This window comes from Narcine bancroftii, chromosome 1, assembly GCF_036971445.1.
Source record: "Narcine bancroftii isolate sNarBan1 chromosome 1, sNarBan1.hap1, whole genome shotgun sequence".
Classification (NCBI taxonomy): domain Eukaryota; kingdom Metazoa; phylum Chordata; class Chondrichthyes; order Torpediniformes; family Narcinidae; genus Narcine; species Narcine bancroftii.
The window spans coordinates 488,284,486-488,306,804 of NC_091469.1; the positions used below are offsets into that span (position 1 = coordinate 488,284,486).

The 22,319-nt window shown below is 40.2% G+C and overlaps 1 protein-coding gene across 27 annotated transcripts in view; it reads right to left on the reverse strand.

Annotated features, from left to right (window-relative positions):
* Positions 1-22,319, reverse strand: part of LOC138751971 (uncharacterized) — a 157,835-nt gene that overhangs the window by 51,291 nt on the left and 84,225 nt on the right. Inside the window, exon 11 of one of the 27 annotated variants that reach the window (XM_069915077.1) lies at positions 12,065-12,157. The exons of the other annotated variants lie outside the window; for them this stretch is intronic. Within the exon in view, the coding sequence (XP_069771178.1) occupies positions 12,102-12,157 (56 nt within the window). The 3' untranslated portion in view covers positions 12,065-12,101. The remainder of the gene's footprint in view (positions 1-12,064; positions 12,158-22,319) is intronic. 27 annotated transcript variants of the gene reach the window in all.

Below are 22,319 nucleotides of genomic sequence, written 5' to 3' on the forward strand. Positions count from 1 at the left end.
TATGCCCCTCCTCTCCTTACCTTTTTGATCAGACATTTTTTCATACCTTGATAAAGGGCACCAGCCCGAAATGTTGGTTCTGTATCTTTGTCTTTTCCATATATAAAGTATACTTTTTGACCTGCTGAGTTTCTCCAGCATTGTGTTGTTACATAAATAGAAATAAGTGTGACAATATTACATACATTAACCATACCATATAACCATATAGCCACTTACAGCACAGAACAGGGCAGTTCGGCCCTACTAGTCCATGCCGTAGCAAATCCCCACCCTCCTAGTCCCACTGACCAGCACACGGTCCATACCCCTCTAGTCCCCTCCTATCCATGTAATGATCCAGTCTTTCCTTAAATGTAACCAATGATCCCGCCTCGACCACGTCTGCCGGAAGCTCATTCCACATCCCCACCACCCTCTGCGTAAAGAAATTTCCCCTCATGTTCCCCTTATAATTTTCCCCCTTCAATCTTAAACCATGTCCTCTAGTTTGAATCTCCCCCTTTCTTAATTGAAAAAGCCTATCCACATTTACTCTGTCTGTCCCTTTTAAAATCTTAAGCACCTCTATCAAGTCCCCTCTCAATCTTCTACGCTCCAGAGAAAAAAGCCCCAGTCTGCACAACCTTTCCTGGAACTCAGACCCTGAAATCCTGTCAACATTCTCGTGAACCTTCTCTGCACTCTCTCTATTTTGTTTATATCTTTCCTATAATTTGGTGACCAAAACTGTACACAGTACTCCAAATTTGGCCTCACCAATGCCTTGTACAATTTCATCATAACCTCCCTACTTTTGAATTCAATACTCCGATTTATGAAGGCCAACATTCCAAATGCCTTCTTCACCACACCATCTACCTGAGTATCAGCCTTGAGGGTACTATTTACCATAACTCCTAAATCCCTTTGTTGCTCTGCACTCCTCAATTGTCTACCATTCAATGTATATGGCCTATTTAAATTTGCCTTTCCAAAATGTAGCACCTCACATTTATCTGTATTAAATTCCATCAGCCATTTCTCAGCCCACACCTCCAGCCTTCCTAAATCACCTTTTAATCTACGGTAATCTACCTCACTCTCCACAACACCACCAATCTTTGTGTTATCCGCACACTTGCTTATCCAATTCTCCACCCCTACATCCAGATCGTTAATATGTATAACAAATAATAGTGGACCCAGGACCGAACCCTGAGGAACTCCACTAGTCACCGGCCTCCAATTGGACAAACAATTTTCTACCACTACTCTCTGACACCTCCCATCCAACCATTGCTGAATCCATTTCACTACCTCTTTATTTATACCTAATGCCTCCACCTTTTTTCCTAACCTCCTGTGGGGAACTTTGTCAAAAGCTTTACTAAAGTCCAAATAGACAACATCCACAGCTTTCCCTTCATCAACCTTTTTTGTAACCCCCTCGAAGAACTCAATCAGGTTTGTCAAGCATGATCTACCCCTGACAAAGCCATGGTGATTACTCCCTATCAATCCCTGTACCTCCACAAATTTGTAAATAGCATCCCTCAGAACACTTTCCCTCAACTTGCCCACCACAGACGTCAGACTTACAGGCCTATAATTCCCAGGTTTGCATTTGGACCCTTTCTTAACCAGAGGAACCACATGCGCCACCCTCCAATCCTTTGGCACCACCCCCGTGGCCAGTGACATCTTAAATATCTCTGTTAATGGCCCCACTAACTGTCCATTAGCCTCCCTGAGTGTCCTAGGGAATATTTTGTCCGGTCCGGGAGATTTATCCAACTTATCTTTTTTAACACAGCCATCACTACCTCCTCGGTTATCCTTATATGCTTCATGACCTCCCCACTATTTTTCTTTACTTCAACTGGTTCAACATTTTTTTCCCTAGTGAATTCCGAGGCAAAGAAATCATTTAAAATTTTCCCCATTTCCTCTGACTTCTCACTCAGCCTACCCTCACTATCTACAAGGGGTCCAATTTTATCTCTCACTAATCTTTTACTTTTAATGTACTTATAGAAACCCTTTGGATTTATTTTTACTCTGACAGCCAAAGCCTCTTCATGCCTTTTTTTTGGCCTTTCTAATTTCTTTCTTAAGATTCCTTCTACACTCCTTGTAGTCCTCCTTCAACTTCTCAGCTCCCTGCTCTTTATACCTCTTCTTCTTTGGCTTGGCTTCGCGGACGAAGATTTATGGAGGGGGTAAAAAGTCCACGTCAGCTGCAGGCTCGTTTGTGGCTGACAAGTCCGATGCGGGACAGGCAGACACGATTGCAGCGGTTGCAGGGGAAAATTGGTTGGTTGGGGTTGGGTGTTGGGTTTTTCCTCCTTTGCCTTTTGTCAGTGAGGTAGGCTCTGCGGTCTTCTTCAAAGGAGGTTGCTGCCCGCCAAACTGTGAGGCGCCAAGATGCACGGTTTGAGGCGTTATCAGCCCACTGGCGGTGGTCAATGTGGCAGGCACCAAGAGATTTCTTTAGGCAGTCCTTGTACCTTTTCTTTGGTGCACCTCTGTCACGGTGGCCAGTGGAGAGCTCGCCATATAATACGATCTTGGGAAGGCGATGGTCCTCCATTCTGGAGACGTAACCCATCCAGCGCAGCTGGATCTTCAGCAGCGTGGACTCGATGCTGTCGACCTCTGCCATCTCGAGTACTTCGACGTTAGGGATGTAAGCGCTCCAATGGATGTTGAGGATGGAGCGGGGACAATGCTGGTGGAAGCGTTCTAGGAGCCGTAGGTGGTGCCGGTAGAGGACCCATGATTCGGAGCCGAACAGGAGTGTGGGTATGACAACGGCTCTGTATACGCTTATCTTTGTGAGGTTTTTCAGTTGGTTGTTTTTCCAGACTCTTTTGTGTAGTCTTCCAAAGGCGCTATTTGCCTTGGCGAGTCTGTTGTCTATCTCATTGTCGATCCTTGCATCTGATGAAATGGTGCAGCCGAGATAGGTAAACTGGTTGACCGTTTTGAGTTTTGTGTGCCCGATGGAGATGTGGGGGGGCTGGTAATCATGGTGGGGAGCTGGCTGATGGAGGACCTCAGTTTTCTTCAGGCTGACTTCCAGGCCAAACATTTTGGCAGTTTCCGCAAAACAAGATGTCAAGCGCTGAAGAGCTGGCTCTGAATGGGCAACTAAAGCGGCATCGTCTGCAAAGAGTAGTTCACGGACAAGTTGCTCTTGTGTCTTGGTATGAGCTTGCAGGCGCCTCAGATTGAAGAGACTGCCATCCGTGCGGTACCGGATGTAAACAGCGTCTTCATTGTTGGGGTCTTTCATGGCTTGGTTCAGCATCATGCTGAAGAAGATTGAAAAGAGTCCTTTGTAGAGTATACCTCTTGTACACCTCCCTTTTTCTCCTAACCAAATTTCCAATATTCCTCAAAAACCAAGCCTCCCTGTGACTTCCAGCCTTTCCTTTGATCCTCACTGGGACATATCTACTCTGTATCCTCAAAATTTCTTTTTTGAATATCCTCCATTTTTCATTAACATCCTTACCTGAAAATATCCTGTCCCACTCAATACTCCCCAATCCCTTCTTATTCCTTCGAAATTTGCTCTTTTCCAATCCAGAACCTCAACTTTAGGCCTCTCCTTGCTCTTCCCTAAAACTACCCTAAAACATATGATTACTAGACCCATTTGGTTCTCCAACATTAATGTCCGCTACCTAACCTAGCTCGTTCCCTAACAGGAGATCCAGTATTACACCGTCCCGAGTCAGTTCTTGTACTAACTGATTTAGAAAACAATCCTGAGCACATTTAATGAATTCCAGCCCATCCAGCCCTCTAACCGTATGGGTATCCCAATCAATGTGTGGGAAGTTAAAATCTCCCATGATCATTACCTTTTTTTTTAAACTTTATTTAAAGATTTTATCACAAGAATAAAGACAAAAATTATATTTAAAGAAAAGATAAAAAATAAAATAATAAAATTACAATACAACATTAGTAACCTAACTTAAATCCGACTAACCCCCCCCCCCAATAATCACAACACAACATTAGTGACCTAATTTAAATCAGTCTAACCCTCCCCCCCCCACATATACGGCCACTAAAAAAAGAATAAAATCTATATTAAAAAAAACCCACGCTTCCCCCCAAAATAAAGAGTGAAGAGTTAGTAAAATTAATAAAATTATATATATAAAAAAAAACACTCACCAACAAGAAAAATAATAATAAAAAAAAAGAATCATCAAATCTAAAATATCACACTTAAAAACATATTTAAGTCAAACTTAATTGCATGTACTTAACAAATGGAGTCCACTTCAGCTTATAAAAAGACATCTTATCTTGAATTGAGAAAGATATCTTTTCCATAATTAAACAGGATTTCATCTCTAAACACCACCTATCCAAAGTTAATATATTTCTATCTTTCCAAGTAAGCGCTATACATTTCTTGGCCACTGCTAAGGCTAAATAGATAAAAGAAATCTGATAATCATTTAATCCTAAGTCAATTAATGATTGCATATTCCCTAATAAAAATATATCAGGATCTAATACAACATAGATATTGTATAAACTATTAAATATAGATTGAATACCTTTCCAAAACTGTTGCAATCGATCACAAAACCAAACAGTATGTAAAAAAGTATTAGCCGTCTGATCACAGCGAAAACAACAATCTAACTTACTAAGACTAAATTTTTTTAATTTCTCTGGTGTTAAATATAATTGATGCATAAAATTATAATTAATCATCGCTAATCTAGCATTAATCAATTTCCGAATACTATTTTGACAAATTTCCATCCAGGCTTCTTCAGCTATTGTAGAACCTAAATCTTTTTCCCATTTCAACTTATCTTTATCCCAATCTTTCTTACTTTCATTTTCTTGTAAAATACAATATAAATCAGATATATACCCCTTTTTTGGTATTGAATGCACATATTTCTCAAAACTAGTTTCAGGCAATAGAATCATATGCTGGCCACATATCTGTTTTACAAATGATCTTAACTGATAATACACAAATACAGAGTTTCCACTAATACCAAATTTCCTTTGTAGTTCCTCAAAAGAACAAAAACATCCTTCAAAAAAACAATCTGATAAATTTTTTATTCCTTTCCTTTCCCATTGTTTTAAAATGATATTGGAGACTGTAAAAGGAACAAGTTGATTATTATATAATGGCAATCGCCCAGACCACTTATTTTTAAGCCCCAATTTATTAAGTTTACTCGTCCATAAATTCATTAAATGTTTCAATATTGGTACATCATAAGTTCGTAATAAATTTTTATTCCATCGAAACAAAAATTCATGTGGAAATTTTTCTAAAATGACTGCCATTTCTATCTTTGCCCAACTAGGCGGATTCTCCATATTCATTAGAGAACTAAGAAATTTAAATTGAGCTGCCTCATAATAATATTGAAAATTTGGTAATCTTAAACCTCCAAATTGAAAATCCCACATCAACTTTCTCATTGCTACCCTCGGAAATTTTCCCTTCCATAAGAATTCTCTAACTGCTTTATATAAATCCTTAAAAAAACTTTTTTTTAAAAAAAATAAGGAATTGATTGAAATAAATATTGTATCCGAGGAAAAATATTCATTTTTATAGTATTAATCCTCCCTAATAAACCTAAAGGTAAATCCTTCCACCTAATCAAATCTAATTTAATCTTTTTTATTAAGGGAAGATAATTAATTGAATATAAATCTTTATATTCTGTATTAACATTAATTCCTAAATATTTAATTTGTTTAGTCCACTTCAAATTTGTAATATTTTTATATCTTGAGTAATCATCTTTACAAATTGACAAAATTTCACTTTTGGCCCAATTTACCTTATAACCCGATAATTGACCATAATTTTCTAAAGATTCTTGAATTGCTAGTAAAGAAATATCAGGATCCACCAAGTATAATAAAACATCATCAGCAAATAAATTAATCTTATATTCCTCATTCAAAACACTCATACCCTTAACATTTTCATTTTGATGTATTAATTGTGCCAAAGGTTATAGCAAATAAAGCAGGTGACAATGGACATCCTTGTCTAGTAGACCTTGTTAAATCAAAAGATTCTGAAATCTGCCCATTGGTAGCAACTCTAGCCTTCGGACTATTATATAAAGCCTTTATCAATCCAATAAACGAGGAACCAAAGCAAAACTTCTCAAGTACTTTAAATAAAAACTTCCATTCCACTCTATCAAAAGCCTTTTCTGCATCTAATGAAACCATTATTGGATAATTCATTTGAAATTTAGATTTATTTATCAAAGTAATTAAACGCAAAATATTATCAGACGCATATCTATTTTTTATAAATCCTGTTTGGTCTTATGTATTATTTTAGGTAAATATTGCTAATCTATTAGCCATAACTTTAGCTACAATTTTATAATCTACATTTAGCAACGATATTGGTCGATAAGAAGAAACCTGTAAAGGATCTTTATCTTTTTTTGGTTTAACTGTAATTATTGCATTAGAACAAGATTCAGGTAGTTGAAAAGTTTTATAGATTTGCTGTATAACATCCTTATAAATAAAAGATATATCAACATAAAAAGTTTTATAAAATTCTATAGAAAACCCATCTTCACCAGGTGCCTTTCCATTTGGCATATCTCTTATCGCCATTTCAATTTAATTTTCTGTAAAAAATTTATCCAACTCTTGTCTATCTTCTTGATTCAGTTGTGGCAATTTAATATTTTTCAAAAAAGAATCTATTGCATCTTCAGATACATCTTTACATTCAGAAGTATATAATTTTTTATAAAAATTACAAAATTCCTCATTAATTTCATTTTGTCTAAAAGTAATACCCGATTTCTTTCTAATTGCTGGTATAATCCTAGATAATTGTTCCTTTTTTAACTGCCATGATAAAACTTTATGAGCTTTCTCACCCCATTCATAAAACTTATGTTTAGTTCGATTCATTAAACATTCAAACCGATATGTTTGTAATTCATTATATTTAAATTTTAAATTAGTTAACTGATTCTTTTGCATTTCGGTAGCATTTTTTTAATTCTTTTTCAATAACAGTTATTTTTTTCTCTAAATCTTCAATCTCTCTGATTCTCTCTTTCTTTACTTTAGAAGCATAACTAATAATTTGACCTCGTAAAAAAAGCTTTCACTGCATCCCATAAAACAAACTGACTAGAAACAGAATTAATATTATTACTAATAAAAACCTCAATTTGTTTTTTTTAAATAACTAATAAACTCTGGTTTTTGTAATTTTCTTTGGCTTGGCTTCGCGGACGAAGATTTATGGAGGGCGTAAAAGTCCACGTCAGCTGCAGGCTCGTTTGTGGCTGACAAGTCCGATGCGGGACAGGCAGACACGGTTGCAGCGGCTGCAGGGGAAAATTGGTTGGTTGGGGAAACCTGTATCCTCAACATTTGGAGCATAAACGTCAAGCAAAGTCCAAGCCTCATTAAAAATTGTACAATTCAATTTTAATAATCTTCCACCATTTTTTTCTTCATTCTGTAACTGAAATGGTAGATTCTTGTGCACCAAAATTGCCACTCCTTTCGCCTTTGAATTAAATGAAGAATAAAAAACTTGTCCAACCCATTCACGTTTAAGTTTCAAATGTTCCTTATCTGTTAAATGAGTTTCCTGTAAAAAAGCCACATCAACTTTTAATTTTTTTAAGTAAGCAACTACTTTCTTACACTTAATAGGATTATTTAAACCCTGAACATTAAGAGAAGCGAACTTTAACTTAGACATTTCTTACAACGCAAACAAAAGAAAAGAAAAAAAAAAGAAAAAAAAGGAAAAAAAAACAAGAAAAGAGGGAAAAAACCCCTCCCCTTATCCCCTCTTAAAACTACAAGAAAAAAAAAGAAATTAATTTTTCTTTAAAAAGAAATAATAAAAAAAAACTTCACTCCTAAATTCAAAAATTAGTAAAAAAAAACAGGAAATAGGTTACAACTACCTCCTCCTGTCTTAACCGCACAATGCGGTAACTCCCACAAAATATTGGGTGTGAGATAACTCACACGTAGCTGACGACTTCTGGAAAATAATGCCCACCCAGCTCCCTCTCCCAACTCCCATTTCACATTAAACCATCATCATTATCTAAAATCTTCTCAGAGAAAATAAATTTTTTAAATCAGCTTTGTCACTCCGACCACCATTGCTTCCATTTCTTCTTGAAATTCGACTCCCATCTTGCATCTCCACTCTCTCTGGAGACCGTGGGGGACTACGTCGTTCCTGAAATTGCGTAATTGGTAATGATTGAGCAAAGTTCATAGCTTCCTTAGGGTTATCAAAAAATTTTGGTTGATATCTATCTTGAAAAATCTTCAATACTGCAGGGTATCTAAATGTTGCTTTATATCCTTTTTTCCATAGCACTTCTTTCTCAGGATTAAATTCACGTCGTTGAGACATAACTTCTTGACTTAAGTCTGGATAAAAAAAACACGATTATTCTGAACCATCAAAGGAGATCTATTTTGTTGCGCATTTCTAATAGCCACACGCAAAATTGTCTCTCTATCATAATAGTTTAAACAATGAACCAGAACAGGTCTTGGATTCTGTCCTGGAAAAGGCTTTCTTCTCAAAGCTCTATGAGCACGTTCCAATATTAAGCCTTCCGGGAACTTATCTTGTCCTAACACTTGTGGAATCCATTCGGTAAAAAAATTTCTTGGATCTGGTCCTTCTATATCTTCTGGCAAACCAACAATTTTTACGTTGTTCCGTCTAGACTGATTCTCCAAATAGTCAACCTTTTTCGCTCAATTTTTATTCTGGATTTGTAAAGTTTCAATTGTTTTATTTACGTCTTGTAATTGATCTTGTACCTCGACTATACCTTGGTCACAAACATCAAGTCTTTCATTCGTTTCAAGCTTAAAAGCTCCATAATCAACCATCTGTTGAGTATTAATATCCACCAAGGTATTAAGCTTAGTGTTAACTTGAACTAAAGATTTACCTATCTCTTTTATTGAAGAAGATAACTTAAATTCAAGATTCTTGATAAGCATATCAACTGGAATAGATTCAGGTACAATAGGATCCTGCTGTTTCTGAATAACCAAAGGATCTTCCATTCCTTCCCTTAGTTTAACTGCTTTTCTTGCAGTATGACTACGTGTAGAAACCCCTGCCACAACTTCCTCAGCAGTATCAGAGGACTGATAGTCAGGGTTGTCCTTAACCCATATTATATCAAGAGCCTTCGTTACATCAAAATCTATTGAAAATCTATTAAATCTTTAAAGTCGGGTCTTCAGCTGGCAGCGTCCCAGCTGTTCCAACTATCAAAGGTTCAGTGACAGCGCTCATAGCGGGCGGTGATTGAAGTACACGCGCCTGGCTAGCCCTTTGTTCCAAAGGCTGCCGGGCGCCATCTTTAAAGAGCCCTACCGATAAAGAGCGAAGTTCCGTTGCCGAGTCTTGCACTTCTTCTCCTGGATCCATTCCACGCTGAGTCCTGGCTTCTTGTAAACAGGTAGGCTCAGATAACTTCGGGAAATACAGTTTCTTAACGATCTGTTGCCATTTTTTTTAACTTTTTTTTAACAATTGTACCATTAGGAGCTAATTCAAAACCTCTAACTATTTATAAACTTTTTAAAAAGTTTTAACGGGCACTTATAGACAAAACAATAACAAAGAGTCGGGAGAGGACCTGGAAGGCACGTCTATTCCTTACGCCATCTTGCCACGCCCCCCATGATCACTACCTTATGATTTTCACACATGTACGTTATCTCCCTACAAATTTGTTCTTCTAATTTTCTTGGCCCATTTGGTGGTCTGTAATACACCCCTATTAGCACCCTCTTGCCTCCTCCACCCCTCAATTCCACCCAAACAGCCTCACTGGTCGATCCCTCCATACCATCCTGCCACCTCACGGCAGTAATGTCCTCCTTAACAAGCAGAGCAACTCCTCCTCCTTTTTTACTCCCTGATCTATCACATCTAAAACAAATGTATCCTGGAATATTGCCCATTCTTCTAAACATAAAAGTCTATTGACCCAATCTTAACCTCTCTTCATGCAACAAGCCCACCAACCCAGGAACCAATCCACCAACCCAGCATTTTCTGTTTTTATTTCATACACAGATACACAGTTAATATCCCATAATTTTTTTCTCTTCCATTAAATCTAGAAACAACCTTCCCAAGACTGAGGCCCAACTTAATCAGGCAAAATAGCAGAAGGATTTGAAATTTGCCAATATCAAGGAACAGGGGAACTAAATAAGCCATTGTCTTGAAAAGAGATAATATTTAAAGGGCTGTGATGAAAGATCTGGGGAATGAGTCTGATACGATTGCTCTTCTAATGATGCAGCACGGATTTGTTGGACTGAGAAGCTATCCATGGCCCATAAAAATCCCACAATTCTTGAGTCACCTTTCATCACAATTGAAATAGCTTTTATTGTCATTTCAGTAAAACACGTGGGGATTGAGAGATGCCGATTAAGTTAATTTTCCGGTTGGTTGAGAGTCCTCGCATTACATCTTTATTTGGCTAAGTGCTTCAAGACATACCAGAGGTTGTAGGTCAATCGGGTGCAATTGGGCAGCATGGGCTCATGGGTCAAAAGGGCCTGTTACTGAGCTGTATGTCTAAGTTTAAACATTTAAGATTGTAGGAGAGGACATTGGGCAGTTATATGTGTGGCAAAAGAGCCAGCACAGGAAATATTGGGATCATGGGATCTTTTCCAGGGCAGGTGAAACAAGTACGAGAGGAATAGGTTGTGCCTGAACTGGAGGGGAACCACTAACCTGGTGGAAAATTTGTTTCTGCTTTTCGGGAGAATTTAAACAAGTCTGAAAGAGGGGTGGGACACACAATAGTAGAACAGTGAAAGGGAAATACAGAAGTTAACTTGAGCAGATTCAGTAGACTGGGCAGGGCAGGGCAGACAGCAAGGAAGGCCTGATAGACAAAACTGCATTTATTTTAAAGCCTGACAGGTAAGGCAGATTGAATATAGGACATGGTTGTGGGACTGGGATATTGTAGTTATTATGGAAACATGATCGAGAGAGGATTAAATGCTGTTTCCAGAGGGTAAATGTTACAGGCATGTTAGAGGTGGAGGTGGGAGTGGAAGAGATGAGGTAGTATTTGAAGGATATTCTTTATCATCCAGTGAGTCTATATGGGTAGAATATTGAAATAAGAACAGGGTTATCAGTTTAATGGGATTGCACTGCAGCCCCTCCACCTCTACACCAATACTCTGTGCAATTAGAGGAACAAATAAATAGAGATATCTATTAAGACTAAAATGTTTGCAATAGTGGGTGATTTTAACTTCTCTCATATTGACTGGGGCAGTCATGGTGTTAAGGGCTTGGAGGGTCAACATTTCTCAAGGATGTCCAGGGCTCCAACTGAATCTGTCAACTTCATGGGTTCACTCTGAGGAAGGCTAATCTGACATCTGTGATTGTTATCTGAAGTACAGGTATATATGAGGCTGTCAAAATTGATGATGTTAATTCACTGGCCTTCTGTTCTGAGCAAGCATTGAATGCACTGAACCAATGAGGAAGGAACACATTGTTCCCTGAAATTCTTGACTTCACTTTGTATCCCCTGATGGAATGCACATCTGCACATCTTGATGGGAGTCTGGGAGGTTTGTCAGGGATTTCTGTTTGGTCTAGAACCATTGAACACTACAGCACAGAAACAAGCCCTTCTGCCCATCTAGTCCATGCCAAAACACTATTCGGCCTTGTCCTACACGCAGGACACATCTTCTGGGCCCCTGCCATCCAAATGTTAATGAAATGTCAAAATTGCATCTGCATTTAACAATTCATCTAGCAGCTTGTTCCAAACTCTGTGTGAAGATAGTTGCTCCCAAAGTTCCCTTTAAACTTCTTTTCTTTCACCCTTAGCCCATGTCCTCTGGTTTGTACCTCCCCTAACCTCAGTGAGAAAAAATCCTGCCTGCATTTATTTTATCTATCCTACTCATAATTTTAAATATCTATATCAAATCTCTCCATATTCTTCTACATTCCAGGGAATAAAATCCTCACCTGTTTAACCTTTCCTTGTAATTCAGCTCCTCAAATCTCAGCAACATCCTTGTAAATTTCCTCTGCCCTCTTTCACTCTTATTGATATCCTTCCTGTAGTTGGGTGACCAAAATTGCACATAATACTCAAGATTTGGTCGGACCAATGTCTTACACAACTTTAACATAACATCCCAATTCCTGTAATCAATGCTTTGATTTATGAAGACCCATATCTTACTATGACACCATTTTCAGGGAAATATGCATCTGGATTGCCAGATTCCCCTGTTCTACCACACTCCTCAGTACCCTGCCATTTACCATGTATGTCCTACCTTGGTTTGGTTTGTCCTGTAATGGATTTATGTTAATTTTTAATTTGATGTTAAACTATATTTCTTTTATAAAAATGTATTAGTATATTATATTTAAACTATTGTATATGTATTCTTAGTAAGTTAACTATGGGTTGGTACAGGGTCACACACAGGATTATTAGGGAACCATTGATTTCAGAGAAGAGAGTTCATTCTCGGAGTCAGCATGTCTTGGACTGACAGAGCTAATGGATTTCAAGTGGGTCTTAGTTATTCAAAACTGCTGAGGAAGCTATCTGTTTTTAACCAAAGCCACCTAAGCCTCTTGAACAGAGATGAGGTCAGAGGTAGCTATGCATATGGAATTGTTTTGGAAAAAAAAGAACAGAATTTTGGTAGAAATAAAACTAATAGTCATGTGGTTTCCTAGAATTTGGACTCACCTCATCCATGATATAATTTTCACATGACTTAAATATATTACCAAATTCAGACATTTTGAGTTCAGTTTTAGAAGAGTTCAGAATGGAGTTCACAGAAATTAAAACCCTGTGACATACGCAGGTTGAAATCCTGTGAAAGACAGGGTTAAGTTACAGTAACCAGAATTGGTGCTGTTTGCTGTGTGTTACCCCCGGAAGAAGAGGAACACAGAATCAGTGGCTATTAAATTAATGAAGACCACTTTCCTGTCTCTTTGGAAAAGAGGACAGAATTCAACTGGGTCTATTTTTGTGTTTGGCCACTTTGTTTAACCCTTGTCGAGTTTGTGACTTTATTGTGGAAGAAGATCACCACAGTTGTTTAACCCTTGTCTGGGTTTGTGAATTCATTGCGGAAGAAAATAGCCACATTCGTTGTCTTTGAGAAGAGGACAGATTCTTGGAATGGAAAATATTTGTGAGTAAAAGAGGCTTGAAGTTATAATGTTTAAAAGCGCTTTATAATTATTTCTGAACTGAGAATTTAAGACCTTCAAGCAAAACTAAAATGATGCTGAACTTTTAAAGATTGACTTTTCAGAATGGAACTTTGAATTATCTCTCACACAACACACTTATATAAACAGACACACATTTACAATTTACATTTGCACATAGTGGGGTCAAGTTTAGAGTTAAGTAAGAAATGTTATGTTATTAATTGTTTGTACAAGAGGTATAAAGAGCAGGGAGCTGAGAAGTTGAAGGAGGACTACAAGGAGTGTAGAAGGAATCTTAAGAAAGAAATTAGAAAGGCCAAAAAAAGGCACGAAGAGGCTTTGGCAGACAGAGTAAAAATAAATCCAAAGGGTTTCTATAAGTACATTAAAAGTAAAAGATTAGTGAGAGATAAAATTGGACCCCTTGTAGATAGCGAGGGTAGGCTGAGTGAGAAGTCAGAGGAAATGGGGAAAATTTTAAATGATTTCTTTGCCTCGGTATTCACTAGGGAAAAAAATGTTGAACCAGTTGAAGTAAAGAAAAATAGTGGGGAGGTCATGAAGCATATAAGGATAACCGAGGAGGTAGTGATGGCTGTGTTAAAAAAGATAAAGGTGGATAAATCTCCCGGACCGGACAAAATATTCCCTAGGACACTCAGGGAGGCTAGAGGACAGTTAGTGGGGCCATTAACAGAGATATTTAGGATGTCACTGGCCACGGGGGTGGTACCAAAGGATTGGAGGGTGGTGCATGTGGTTCCTCTGTTTAAGAAAGGGTCCAAATGCAAACCTGGGAATTATAGGCCTATAAGTCTGACGTCTGTGGTGGGCAAGTTGAGGGAAAGTGTTCTGAGGGATGCTATTTACAAATTTTTGGAGGTACAGGGATTGATAGGGAGTAATCAGCATGGTTTTGTCAGGGGTAGATCATGCTTGACAAACCTGATTGAGTTCTTCGAGGGGGTTACAAAAAAGGTTGATGAAGGGAAAGCTGTGGATGTTGTCTATTTGGACTTTAGTAAAGCTTTTGACAAAGTTCCCCACAGGAGGTTAGGAAAAAAGGTGGAGGCATTAGGTATAAATAAGGAGGTAGTGAAATGGATTCAGCAGTGGTTGGATGGAAGGTGTCAGAGAGTAGTGGTAGAAAATTGTTTGTCCAATTGGAGGCCGGTGACTAGTGGAGTTCCTCAGGGTTCGGTCCTGGGTCCACTATTATTTGTTATATATATTAACGATCTGGATGTAGGGGTAGAAAATTGGATAAGCAAGTTTGCGGATGACACAAAGATTGGTGGTGTTGTGGACAGTGAAGTAGATTACCGTAGATTAAAAGGTGATTTAGGAAGGCTGGAGGTGTGGGCTGAGAAATGGCTGATGGAATTTAATACAGATAAATGTGAGGTGCTGCATTTTGGAAAGGCAAATTTAAATAGGTCATATACATTGAATGGTAGACAATTGAGGAGTGCAGAGCAACAAAGGGATTTAGGAGTTATGGTAAATTGTACCCTCAAGGCTGATACTCAGGTAGATAGTGTGGTGAAGAAGGCATTTGGAATGTTGGCCTTCATAAATCGGAGTATTGAATTCAAGAGTAGGGAGGTCGTGATGAAATTGTACAAGGCATTGGTGAGGCCAAATTTGGAGTACTGTGTACAGTTTTGGTCACCAAATTATAGGAAGGATATAAACAAAATAGAGAGAGTGCAGAGAAGGTTCACGAGAATGTTGACAGGATTTCAGGGTCTGAGTTACAGGGAAAGATTGTGCAGACTGGGGCTTTTTTCTCTGGAGCGTAGAAGATTGAGAGGGGACTTGATAGAGATGTTTAAGATTTTAAAAGGGACAGACAGAGTTAATGTGGATAGGCTTTTTCAATTAAGAAAGGGGGAGATTCAAACTAGAGGACATGGTTTAAGATTGAAGGAGGAAAATTATAAGGGGAACATGAGGGGAAATTTCTTTACGCAGAGGGTGGTGGGGATGTGGAATGAGCTTCCGGCAGACGTGGTCGAGGCGGGATCATTGGTTACATTTAAGGAAAGACTGGATCGTTACATGGATAGGAGGGGACTAGAGGGGTATGGACCAGGTGCTGGTCAGTGGGACTAGGAGGGTGGGGATTTGCTACGGCATGGACTAGTAGGGCCGAACTGGCCTGTTCTGTGCTGTAAGTGGTTATATGGTTAAAAAAATGATTATTTTGAATTTTGCATTGTCTGGTGAATTTGCCATTGCTATTTTTGTGTTAGTGCTAACAAAAACCCTTTAACCCCAAACATAATTAAAAGGGTAGTTAGTGCATAACGGTCCTTCCAAAGTGCAACACCTCCCACTTGTCTGCATTAACTTCCATCTGCCATTTTTCAGCCAATTTTTCCAGCTACCTCAGATCCCTCTGTAAGGTTTAAAAGCCTTCCTCGCTGTCCACTACACCTCCAGTCTTTGTGTCTTAACATAGAAACATAGAAGATAGGAGCAGGAGTAGGTCATTTGGCCCTTTGAGCCTGCTCCACCATTCAATGAGATCATGGCTGATCTTAAAGTTCAGTACCCCGTCCCCGCCTTCTCTCTGAAACCCCTAATGATCCAATTTACCACATTATCATCCAGATCATTAATATAAGTGATAAACAAGAGCCGACCCAACACCGATCCTTGAGCACACCAGTAGTCTGAAACCTCCAGTCATAGAGGCAATCATCTACTACCATTCTCTGGCTTCTCTAGTATCTAATCCAATGTATTACCTCACTATCAACACTGAGCGACTGAACCTTCCTGACTAACCATCCATGCAGGACCTTGTCACAGGTCTTTCTAAAGTCCATGTAGACAACATTCATGGCCTTTCCTTCATTAACCTTCCTGGTAACCTCCTCAAAAACTTAACATGATTGGTTAAACACGATTTATCATGCACAAGTCCATGTTTACTATCTCTAATCAGATCCTGTCTTTCCAAATACTTGCATATTCAATTTGTTCAAATAATTTACCCACTACTGACACCAGGCTCAGCAGCCTGTAATTTTCTGGATTATTTTGGAACCTTTTTAAAACCGCGGAACATGTGAAACCCTCACACATGGCTAAGGACATGTTAAATATATCTGCCAGAGCCCCTGCAATTTCTGCACTAGCCTATCTCAAGGTCCAAGGGAATACCTTGTCAGACCCTGGGTATTTATCCATCCTTATTTGCCTTAAGACAGAAATCACCTCCTCCTCTTTATAGGTTCAATGACTTCAGTACTTATTTGCCTCACTTTTCTATACTCTGTGCCAGATTCCTAAGTCTAATATTGCCTCCTGGCATTACGAATGTCATTGCAGATGTTGTACCTGGATTTATTGTGCAAATCAAGTTTTCTAACTTGAATGCCTCAGACCTGAAATTCATTTGAGTATGAATCACCTTGTTTATCTACTATGTCCACTTGAGGGGCATTCAGCTTGTTTTCATTGGCATGCATTCCTCCATAGCTGAAGAAGTCTGTGATGGCAGTAGCATATTCATTCAGGATGGTTGCTGAGTTCTTGAATATGGATGAGTTAACCCTCAGAGTATTATATGACTCTCTCCACCAGATCCTCACATTTTAGCTTCTTCTTAGAAGTTGGAAGGAGGAATATAGCTCGATGGTCCAATTTCCCAAATTTTGAGTGGGGGATGGAGTGGAAACTGGCATCGATGGATGTGTAGCAGTGGTTGAGGGTATTTGGGTCTCTGGTAGAGCAGGAGACCTGTTGACAGTAGCACACTCAAAGTTGGCTTCATTGAAATCTCTGGGGAGGATGAATAAGGCCTTGCAGGTACTCCATTTCAAGGCAGCAGAGCGCTAACCATTAATCCACCTATAGAATGTCGTCACTATAGCTCAGATGAATTCCTGCAGCAGCATTCAGATATTCCAGATCCAGTAAGCAGAAGCTCACCACAACTGTCACATCTAAGTCCCACGAGGATTTATTAGCAAGCAGACCTCTTCGGTTGCCTGGATTATGAAATATCAGCTGTGTTCAAATTCAAGTTTATTTATCACATTATATGAGCAGCTTATAGATCAACTCTAATGTTCATACAACAGAGTATAGAGTTACAATAAAAAGAAAGATCAATGAACTTCGAGCAAGCCACCGTATTGTAGGATTCATTCTTGAGTCTAATGGCTGTGGGGAAGACTCCAGTGTTCATCTGTTGATGTGCAATTTCATAGTCTTAAATCTTTTCCTCAATGGAAGAAGGGAGATAGGATGTGATGGGCTTTTCACCAAGTTGGCAGCCTTTCCTAGACAGCAGGGAATGGAATCCATGGAGGGGAGGGAACTACATTCACCATCTTCTGCAGCTCCTTCTTACCTTAAGCAGAACAACTCTCCAGTAAGGATGCTCTCAATGTCCACCTGCTGATGGGCCACATACTGAATATCCTTACCCTTCTAAGAAAGTAGAGGTTGATCGTCACATTAATGCGGAGGGTCCTAGCCAGGTCATTGGAAATATTCACTCCCAGGAACTTGAAGCTGACTCCTCTCTCCACTTCAGCACCCATTGATATGGACAGGCCTGTGGCCTCTATCCTCTGTCTCCTGAAATCTGTGATCATCTCCTCTGTTCTATTAACATTGGGAGAGAGAGGTTGTTATCTTGGCATCAGGCTACAAGACTTTCAATCTCCTGCCTGTATTCCGTTACATCATCGTTTGGCACTTGGCTTGTGACTGTGGAGTTGTTAGTGAATTTGGAGATGTTATTGGCTGTATATCGTGGATGGACAAACTTGGATTGTTTTCTCTAGAGTCTTGAAGACTGAGGGGTTGCCTGACAGAAATAAAATGCAAGAGACATGGATTGGTAGATGATGTCTTTTTAGAAGTTGGAATTCCAAATATTAGAGGGCATATGTTTAAGGTGAGAGGGATAAAGTTTAAAAGCTATTTGAAAAGCAAACCTTTTTTTGACATGGAGAGTGGTAGGTCCCTGAAACATGTTGCCAGGAAAGATTTTAGAAGCAGACTCATAAACAGTGGGAAGTAGAAGGATACAAACCATGAGCAGGCAAATAGGATTCACTATATTGGTACTGTGGTTGATGCAGACATGGCGATTCAAACAACCTGATCCTGTGCTGTTTTATGTTCTATGTTCCACAGTCCCTTCTTCATCATGTTGATATGCTCCAAAATATAATTGTTCTCTTCGCTGAACTCATTGAGTTCCATGTCCTTCTCAACAGTAAATGCAGATGAGAAGTATTCATTTAAGATTTCACCGATGTCGTACTATTACCAGATGTACCTAAGTACTTTGCATATGTTAAACCCAATAAGAAGATTGAAAGAGAAGATTTCACCTGTTTACCGTGGCTCGACGTAAAGATTTACCTTGTTGATTGAGACCAAATTTACCTCTAACTTTAACATTATTTGTTGAATCTTTTAGGATTCTCTTTTATCTTATCTACCAGGAATACCTCACAGCATTTTTCTGCCCTGCAGAATTTGTTCTTAAATATTCCTCCATATCCCCTAAATCCTCAATGGACTCATGGTGCTAGCAGTGAACACTTGATATATAATTCCTTCTTTTTCCTGACCAATCTGCTTAATATCCCACATCAACCATGGTTCCCTAATCTTGCCAACTGTGACCTTCACTCTAATATGAACATTTCTACCTTACTATAAGCCTTCATTCGTCAGATGTTCCTGTACCCTAAAATATTCTTGAGTGTAAAGGACAACACAGGAAAAAACCTCCTCCTATCGAGAACATCTACAAGGGACTCTGCCACTGCGGCAGTCAAGGATCCACACCACCCAGCACATGCTCTGTTCTTGCTGCTGTCATCAGGAAAGAGGTCTCAGGGCCACAAGACTCGCACCACCAGGTTTGGAAACAGCTGCTACTCCTCCACCATCACACTCCTCAACAACGTGGATTTATTTAAGGACTTACTTTTGCACTTTATTGATTTTTTGCTATCTCTGTATTGCGCAGTTTGTTTACATTTCTTTATTTGTTTACATGTGTATGTTGAGTCCATTTTTTTTGCACTGCCAACAAGTGGAAATTCTACCTCATCCACAGGAAAAAAGAATCTCAGGGTTGTATGTGATGCCATATGTACTGTGACAATGAATCTGAAAATAACCTCTCCTAATCAATGTTTGAGAGTTTCCACACAATTAGTGCAAGACAATTACAGCACCACTGTCCCGGGTTCAAATCTGGCACTGCCTCTAAGGAGTTTGTACTTTCTCCCTGCATCTACTTGGATTTCTTCCAGCTGCTCAGGTTTCCTCCCACCTTTCAAAACAAATGGACGTTGTAGATTAATTGGGGTATTTGGTGTGTTCGTGGCTAGAAAGGGCTATTACTGTGCTGTATATCTAAATTTAATTTAAAATTAACCTTTCCCAAATTTAGGGATTTAACTTGATGGTTACATAATTCATCCAGATGGGACCATTTCAATCACAAATTGTTTCTGACTTACTGCATGGCATGTTGCTTAAGGTCATACATCGCAATACACAAATGTGCTGGAGAGAGAGAGAGGTCCATTGGAAGTATACAGTAAGCAACATTTCGGGCCTGAGCCTTCATTAGGAATCAGTAAAAAACACAGCAGCCACAGAACCTTGCACTTCGTATGTACACTGCAAGACTGTGGTGAGCCACTGTATAGCTATTATTCTTTGCAATATACATTGATTCCAAAATGAGTGGTGGACTAGCCTCGCCAAACGAACACAGCTCAGCGCGGACATTGGCGACTTCAGGGGTTTCTACGAGGCTCTAAAGGCTGTGTACGGCCCCTCACCCCAAGTCCAAAGCCCGCTGCGCAGCTCAGACGGCAAAGTCCTCCTCAGCGACAAGATCTCCATCCTCAACCGATGGTCAGAACACTTCCAATCTCTTTTCAGTGCCAACCGCTCAGTCCAAGATTCCGCCCTGCTCCAGCTCCCTCAACAGCCCCTAAGGCTAGAGCTGGATGAGGTTCCCACCCTGGATGAGACATATAAGGCAATCGAACAACTGAAAAGTGGCAAAGCAGCAGGTATGGATGGAATCCCCCCAGAAGTCTGGAAGGCTGGCGGCAAAACTCTGCATGCCAAACTGCATGAGTTTTTCAAGCTTTGTTGGGACCAAGGTAAACTGCCTCAGGATCTTCGTGATGCCACCATCATCACCCTGTACAAAAACAAAGGCGAGAAATCAGACTGCTCAAACTACAGGGGAATCACGTTGCTCTCCATTGCAGGCAAAATCTTCGCTAGGATTCTACTAAATAGAATAATACCTAGTGTCGCCGAGAATATTCTCCCAGAATCACAGTGCGGCTTTCGCGCAAACAGAGGAACCACTGACATGGTCTTTGCCCTCAGACAGCTCCAAGAAAAGTGCAGAGAACAAAACAAAGGACTCTACATCACCTTTGTTGACCTCACCAAAGCCTTCGACACCGTGAGCAGGAAAGGGCTTTGGCAAATACTAGAGCGCATCGGATGTCCCCCAAAGTTCCTCAACATGATTATCCAACTTCACGAAAATCAACAAGGTCGGGTCAGATACAGCAATGAGCTCTCTGAACCCTTCTCCATTAACAATGGCGTGAAGCAAGGCTGTGTTCTGGCACCAACCCTCTTTTCAATCTTCTTCAGCATGATGCTGAACCAAGCCATGAAAGACCCCAACAATGAAGACGCTGTTTACATCCGGTACCGCACGGATGGCAGTCTCTTCAATCTGAGGCGCCTGCAAGCTCACACCAAGACACAAGAGAAACTTGTCCGTGAACTACTCTTTGCAGATGATGCCGCTTTAGTTGCCCATTCAGAGCCAGCTCTTCAGCGCTTGACGTCCTGCTTTGCGGAAACTGCCAAAATGTTTGGCCTGGAAGTCAGCCTGAAGAAAACTGAGGTCCTCCATCAGCCAGCTCCCCACCATGACTACCAGCCCCCCCCACATCTCCATCGGGCACACAAAACTCAAAACGGTCAACCAGTTTACCTATCTCGGCTGCACCATTTCATCAGATGCAAGGATCGACAATGAGATAGACAACAGACTCGCCAAGGCAAATAGCGCCTTTGGAAGACTACACAAAAGAGTCTGGAAAAACAACCAACTGAAAAACCTCACAAAGATAAGCGTATACAGAGCCGTTGTCATACCCACACTCCTGTTCGGCTCCGAATCATGGGTCCTCTACCGGCACCACCTACGGCTCCTAGAACGCTTCCACCAGCGTTGTCTCCGCTCCATCCTCAACATCCATTGGAGCGCTCACACCCCTAACGTCGAAGTACTCGAGATGGCAGAGGTCGACAGCATCGAGTCCACGCTGCTGAAGATCCAGCTGCGATGGATGGGTCACGTCTCCAGAATGGAGGACCATCGCCTTCCCAAGATCGTATTATATGGCGAGCTCTCCACTGGCCACCGTGACAGAGGTGCACCAAAGAAAAGGTACAAGGACTGCCTAAAGAAATCTCTTGGTGCCTGCCACATTGACCACCGCCAGTGGGCTGATAACGCCTCAAACCGTGCATCTTGGCGCCTCACAGTTTGGCGGGCAGCAACCTCCTTTGAAGAAGACCGCAGAGCCCACCTCACTGACAAAAGGCAAAGGAGGAAAAACCCAACACCCAACCCCAACCCACCAATTTTCCCTTGCAACCGCTGCAATCGTGTCTGCCTGTCCCGCATCGGACTGGTCAGCCACAAACGAGCCTGCAGCTGACGTGGACTTTTTACCCCCTCCATAAATCTTCGTCCGCGAAGCCAAGCCAAAGAAATACATTGATTCACCAGCGTGAGATCCCATCTGAGCATGCACAGCTATGTTCCTGGAAAGGGACAAAATATCAGCTCTTAGAGTAGCTAGGGGACATTTTGACAGGCCCATGAGGCTAACAAGTGAGACAAGATTCAACCTGGCATGGTAGATCGACTCTATCTCATGAGGATTGAGCTCAGAAAGGTGGACCTGGAGATCAGGTCAGACATTAGTGGATAAGG